Genomic DNA, 7,232 nt, shown 5'->3' on the forward strand with positions numbered 1-7,232 from the left:
ACACACAGAGAGAGAGAGAGAGAGAGAGAGCACTATAGAAATCTAAATGAGAAAATGTGGCAGCAGTTCCTTATCAGATTATGTTTTGCTATGACATGCCCAAAACGGATTTTTCCACCTCTTACAGTGAGTAGAAGTGAAGATGATCAGTGGGTGATGTGTCAGCATGCCAGTACACGTTCTTGGTTGATCCTAAAGAGCCACCATGAGCCTGATTACCATTACAACTCCAACCCTCTGCTGTCTTCAGGAGATACGTCCCCAGATTATGTTCGCAGGTTTTGTGTTTCTTCTTCTTTTTTCTTCTTTTTCCCCCTGTTTTTATAAAAAGATTCTTGATCATCTAATAATAACCAAGATTAAAAAGAGGACAATAAAAATTAAACATGAGGACAATCCATTCTTATGAAAAAAGACTGTATTCTTTGGATAGGGGGTCATAGGGGGTCATATGATTGTTGGGTTTTTTTCTCTGTATCTATGAAGCGCCTTGAGGCGACTTATATTGTGATTTGGCGCTATATAAATAAAATTGAATTGAATTGAATTGGATCATAACTTCAATTTTCCATGTTAAACTCAAAATACCATTAGGGATTATAAAGCTGCTGATCATAGTTCCCTATAAAGAACCAAATATCCATCTTCCCTGGAGTTGGTGGAGATCAAACACAGAACTAATGGAGTCTTACAGAGAGACCAGAGGCACAAAGTTGCTGTTCTGAATTTTAAATAAGCAAAAGTCTGGTATGAGTTCTCTTGTGATGCACACATATGTGTCTAATCCAGACCAATGTTTTATGGTCTTTTTTATTTTATTTTACTGCATATATTCTGATTTCCCATCATAGGAAAAGATTGTTTTACCTACACAAGTGTAAAATTACATAACTCCATGTTACTTGTATCTAGTAACTGACCACTCCTCATAGCTCACACGTGAATTGTTCCCATTTCTTTAGTCGAATCTGTAAAAGAAATACCAGGTAACAGTTTGACAGGCAAAAAATAGTGTTTTTGCACCAACAAGGTGATTCCCAAAGAACTATTAGCTGAAAATGTGGCACAAGGTGTGCAGTGAGTCCTTAAAAATATGGGGAAACTGGATAAGAGGAAAGAAGAATCAACAGGCTCAAAAGCAACTGTCCACTGCAGATGAACAGTATCTGAAAGTCACATCCTTAAGAAATGTTGTGCAGTGTCCTCCAAGAGGTTGTACCTTTTCCCTTTTTTTATAATATAGAGAAGTAAAGGAGGACTCAAGAGTTTTGCACAATACTGTAAATTGTAAATCATTTAAGGTGAGTGGACTGAGATCTGAAGTTTGATAATCAAATTAAGGCAGTGGTAAAATCTAGCTTCTTTCAGCTCAGGCAGCTGGCAAAAATAAAGCCAATTCTTTCACGACAGCACTTTGAGACAGTGATCCACGCCTTTGTTAGCACTCGGCTGGATTACTGTAATGCACTTTATATTGGGGTCAGCGCATCATATATTACTCATCTACAGAGGGTGCAAAATGCCGCAGCTCATCTTTTAACTGGCACTCGAAAGTTTGAGCACATTTCCCCTATTTTAGCTTCACATCACTGGCTGCCCATTTCTATTAGGATTTATTTTAAAATTCTTTTATTTGCTTTTAAAGCTCTCCATGGCCTAGCCCCATCTTATCTCTCTGAGCTGCCACAGCCTTATACACACCCGCTCTCTCAGGTCAGCTGATCAGCTGCTCCTGAATGTACCAGGACTGGGCGTAAACTTAGAGGAGATCGTGCTTTTGCTGTAGCAACTCCAAAACTGTGGAACGAGCTCCCTTTAGAGATTAGACAGGCCAGTTCTTTAGCTGTTTTTAAGTCACTCTTGAAAACCCACCTCTTTACCCTGGCCTTTGACACCACGTGAGATGTTGGTTTTTATTTTTATTTTATTTTTTATTTTAGTCGTTTTTAGTTGATTCGATGCTGTTTTATCTTGTTTTTGTTTTTGTTCTAATATAGGGCTGTTTTAATTTTATGCATTATGTTTTTATTTATTTTTGCTGTTTTCTGTTATTCTATTGTTTTTAACTTATTTTCTGTACAGCACTTTGTTCCTGTGCTGGGTATCTGAAAGTGCCTTATAAATAAAATTGGATTAGATTGGTGAGGACTTGGTTTAGAGAGTTATCGTATGCTTTCAGGAAATGATTGCAAGTCAGTGTAAAGTCCTTTAAAGTGATGCAAACTATGACTTTGTGCTTGTTTGTCTCCATGTTTGTTTTGGACACATTTCAGGAAAAATCTCACAGCAAGGACACTTCTGCAGCTCTACAACTTTTTGGTTGCTCCTCTTCACACCTTCATGTCACCACTAGAAAAGAACACCAATCTGTTTTTGAGCTCCAAGCTCAGCAGCATCATCTTGTGTTCACCACAGGTTAAACAGCCTAAAAACAGATCACAAGTACAGTACTTTCTACTCCACGGTAGTTAAAGGCAAAGATTATACAGAAAGTAAAATGATGAACGATTGACTCCAGCAATAATAGTTGCAGGTTTTTATATTTATATTTGTGCTTCCAATTTCCTCTTTAAATCTGCACACATTCCAGTGTTGTAATTATATTAAATCAGGCCTATAATAAACTATAGAGTTTGTTTTAGTCTTATATTAATACCTGAAACAAATTCTATAGATTTCTTATGGTCAGAGAGCACAACACGGAGAACACAGTTCTCACTTTGATTTGGCTCGTTGTCATTCTCACTTTTTTTTTGCTTAGCTTACTTAGCTTACAACACATTTAAATTTCAAAGACTTTTTCCTATACTTATAGAACTTATAGTAAATGATAGAAATTTGCAATATCACACAGGACTTCTACTTCCTCTTTTTTGCTTATTCCGTCTTTGGGACTGAAAAAAAATCAAAGTGCTAAATGTGACATAACTCTCCCGTCTTTATCAGATTGTGTGTGTGTTTCACGGCCACCACATCCATTTCCACTCGTCTTCGGCATGCACACAGACCCCCTCTGTTCCTGCACACAGCAGCTCTCAGGACTCAATTCATCAGCTCATACAAAGACGTTTTTAGCTCTGCTCAGACACCTCCTGCACCTCATGGATTCTTTCAGACTTCGTGTCGCACGGTAGCAGCTTCCCCAGCTGGACAGCAGTCGCGGTGCTCCAGCCGAAGGGTGGAAAGAAACAAGATCTCCTTTTAATAAATGAGCGTGAAAGCTCTCTGCTTTGTTTCAGCTCAGTAGAAGAAGAAACAGAGGGACACAGAAAAGAGGAGGGCCACCACTCGGATTTTATTCTCTTCTGCAATTAAAGCTGGAGGGAATTTTCCATCATATACAAACAGAAACACATGCCTGCTATATTTTCTCCTTTGTCTTGCTGTCATTTTGACACATTCAAAAAAAAAAAAGACACTACAGGAAAGAAATCATCTGCTAATTGCACACAGGTGTAGGTCAAGGGTTTTGGTCTCAGTCTGTTGGGTGCTGTAACGCGAGGAGTTCGATCAAATGACTCCAGGAGCGTCCACACAGAGGTCAAAGATGGAAGTGCGGATGGGGCACTCCAACTGAAATAAAAACAAAAAAGCACTCAGGAACATATTGTACTAGCATTTTCAAACTTAAATGACAAGAAAAAGTCACATTTTCACATTAAAAATGTAAGTTTATAAGCGTGTTCATTGCTAAGATCACTCCCTCTTTGCCCTTTCTTTTCCTTCATTCGTCACTTACCTGTGGCTGCGGTATCGTCTCAGTTTTGGAACCAGTTGATGACGTAGGTGCAGATGCCTTGGAAGCTCTTCCAGCAGTAATCGGATGCAAGACGGGAAGCTGTGGATTCAGGCAGCTCCGTCGGGTGATCACTGGTTTTCTCAGGCTTAGGAGTAGTCTTCCTGCTCTGACGCCCCTTGCCTGGCTGCTTATTGGGCTTCACAGGTTTAGGAGAAGTAACAGGCTTGGTCTGAGCTGGCAGTGCTGGTTTACGTGGTTCCTGAGCGGGCTTGGAGGGCTTCAAGTTGGCTGTTTTGGGCCAGGAGGCCAGCAAGGTCATCTGAGTCTCATCTGGGTATTTCTTGCACATGTGCGGGCGGTAGATTTTAGTTCCCTGGCAGGCGTGGCTCAGTTTCCTCAACTCCCACATCATCTGTGTGAAGTAGTGGCGAGGGTTCTGGTTGTAGGCCCGGCACAGGGTGGGTTTGCCCTGGAAGTCGCAGTGGTAAGAGCGTCCTGGGGTTTGGCCCTTGCAGGAGACACGAAGGCGGGTGTAGTTCTCTGGTGCAGACACCACCATGGTGCAGGAGTCTTTGGTCTTGGTGCTGAATCTGATGGGTTCATCCCAGATGCTGCGCTGCTGCTGCTTGTCATTGTCGCTGCTGTTGTCGGTTTGAGCATTTGAAACACAAACAGCTGCTGCCGAAACCAGCAGCAACAGCCTCAACCCAGCTCTCATGGTGTTCAGCGTGGACTGATGGACAGGCAAGGGCTCAGGGCTGATGTGTCCGCAAAGAAAGTTAAGGTGTGGAAGGACGGAAAGCATGCAACTGGGAATTTATAAAGCTGAAGCTCACAAAGAAGGCATTATTCAGTTAAGCGGAAAAGTTTTAACCCCTCCCTTATGCTACAGACACACACAGAGCAACCACAAGGTTCGTTTGGTATGCTAAAAAAACACCAAGGAGTAACGTATGGAAGGAAAGGGTGAACATAAACTTAGAGATGAAGACAGGAAAAGGAGGGGGGTTGGCTTGTGGGAGCCGAGGGAGAATTAAGAGGTCTGAAGAACACGCATGAGGCCAAATAGCTGCAAGTCATTATGCAGTGTCACATAAGAGGTTCATTGACCATTGATCAGGAGGGGGGAGCAGTGAGGCTCCAGAGCCACACTGCAGGCTCAGGTTACTTGGTGGAGATTTAAGAGTTGATATGTGACTCAGTAAAACAACAAATCTTTAGATGTTTGATGACTTTTGTTGCAGAATTAATTGAAATGGACTTCTAGGACGTCTCTCAAAGTTCCCAAAGATGGTAAATTATGTTATACTTGCAGTACATATCTTACACTACAGGAGTGTTTTTGGTTGCACCTGGAGAAAATGTTTTATCCTGATAGTTTGAGAGGGTCTGACTGCAAATCTCACATCCGGGGGCACCTCTAGAGTCTGCGGGCGGAGGTAGAGCAGGTCATCTGCTAAGTGGAAGGTCAGCGGTTTGATCCCTGTGGCTCTTCTAGTTAGAGCCGGGAATCTATCTGAAGATAGTGAACTCAAGAAACAGCAGTCCATTTATCATTTACCACATGCACACAGCGACTCTGTTGGCAGCTCTTGCATACATGAGCTGTTAATGTTGTGAGCTGTTTGGATTGAGCAGGCATGGCGTAGGTCTACTGCCTGGTAGTTTAAATTTAAATATCCCCCTTACCCCCTACTGCATAAGCACTCCCATTCCTTGGGCACCACCAGTCTGGAGAGCCTGAGTTCAAAGTCAGACCAGACTGAAAATTTCCGCATTAGCTAGCAGGTTTGTTTGCTGAGTGAAAGAGTGTGTAAGTGCACGCACAGCCTCAGTGCATTCTGGGAGTTTTTATTTTTATGGCGGTTAGCCTAGTGAAGGGGGGAAAAGCTCAGCTGGAAGAAACGCTGAGGATGTGTATGTGTGTGGGCTGTCTGCACCATGTTTTCCTGTATTTAGTTCTCTTCTCATACGGTGCAACAGCATCACACCACCTCTAACCAGAGATGGGCAGTAACGCGTTACTTCTGATTACTTTTCTCAGGTAACCAAAGGAGCTTGCAAAGAAAAGCGTCTGGACTTCTTTAAGTTACTTGAAGACGTTTCACCTCTCATCCGAGAAGCTTCTTCAGTTCTAAGGTCAAATGGTGGAGAGTCCCAGATATAAACCTAGTGGGAGTTTCCCCCCACAGAGGGACAAAAGGACCCCCTGATGATCCTCTAATAGCCTGAGCCAAGGTGTGAAACTGGGTGTGGGTCCCAATCAGCCAGAGTTTCGGGTGAGTTCATTGTGAAACCTGGCCCCACATTATCATGCGAATTCCTGAGATCAGATGGCCCAGGATGTGAGTGGGTGTTAAGGTGTCTGGGAAGGGATCTCAAGGGATCTCTTTTGAGATCCCTTCCCAGACGCCTTAACGCCCACTCATGCTTTTCTTTGTAAGCTCCTTTGACTACGATGACCTGGATGACTGAGAACCTTCACAGACACTTTTTCAGGTAACGAGTAAAGTAAGGGATTACTGTTGCAAAAACGGTAATTAGATTACCGTTACTTTCCCGTAGGAACGCTGCGTTACTTTGAGTTTGATTCCATAAAAAGTGACAAAAACATTAGCGTCCATTGTGCGTGGGAAGAAAACTTCTTTTTACACCGAAAACCCCCCCAAAACTTCCAAGCAAGCACCGAGTGCGCAACGACGTAATGGGAAACTCACAGAGAAACTCGCGGATTCTTCAACTGACTGCTGCGGCACACCTGCACCAGGGTAAACCTCTGCCTACGCCAGTCCTGCTTTACAGGTGAAAATAGAGCAACAGGGCCGCTAGTCTTTGATGTTATTTATTTTCTGCTGTGTAAACACACAAAAAAAATTATTTTATGTGCTGGAATGTGCAGAAAATAAGTTTAAATGTTAAACAAATTTCTTCCAGTCAGAATGTTGCATATAATTAAATTTTTGCTTGATGCATAAAGTTAAAAGATTAAAACTAATAAAACAAGTTTTAAAAAGAGACTTTTCTATTTGATTACATTTTGTATGATGGATTATGCAGAAAAAATAGAATTGGGCTGAAAGATCTATCGCTTTATCACCTCTTCAGGTTGTAAATCGTGTTTTTAAAAAGTAACTAGGTAACTAAGTAATTAATTACTTTTGAAAATAAGTAATTAGTAACGTAACGGGATTACTTTTTTGGGGAAGTAATCGGTAATTAGTTACTGATTACTTTTTTCAAGTAACTTGACCAACACTGCCTCTAACACCACCAGCACCATCATCACTTCCTGTGAACGTGTCTACCTCCAGCTGCTGTGTGCGCATTGCAGTTCTATTTTTGTATTTTCTAATTAGCTTTTATTTATTTTTTTTACTTGTTTTAATTCAGTTTAGTTTTCAGGATGGATTTTCTAATTTTCAGTTTAGTTTCCATCTTTTTAATTATTATGGAGCACATGTCAGAGGCCAATTTTCAGAAAATCAGGACAGAT

At 41.6% G+C, this 7,232-nt stretch overlaps 1 protein-coding gene across 1 annotated transcript; it reads right to left on the reverse strand.

Annotated features, from left to right (window-relative positions):
- Positions 1–3,758: 3,758 nt before the first annotated feature.
- On the reverse strand, positions 3,759–4,457 carry fgfbp2b (fibroblast growth factor binding protein 2b). Its single transcript, XM_005727045.1, has one exon. The coding sequence runs from the start codon at positions 4,455–4,457 to the stop codon at positions 3,759–3,761; it is 699 nt and encodes a 232-aa protein (XP_005727102.1).
- Between the last annotated feature and the right edge of the window lie 2,775 nt (positions 4,458–7,232).

This window comes from Pundamilia nyererei, unplaced genomic scaffold (genome assembly GCF_000239375.1).
Source record: "Pundamilia nyererei isolate P.nyererei 1_Seehausen unplaced genomic scaffold, PunNye1.0 scaffold00022, whole genome shotgun sequence".
NCBI classification, from domain to species: Eukaryota; Metazoa; Chordata; class Actinopteri; order Cichliformes; family Cichlidae; genus Pundamilia; species Pundamilia nyererei.

Coding starts and splice junctions, on each gene's coding strand:
- fgfbp2b (XM_005727045.1), bottom strand. CDS start 4,457: ATGAGAGCTGGGTTGAGGCTGTTGCTGCTGGTTTCGGCAGCAGCTGTT.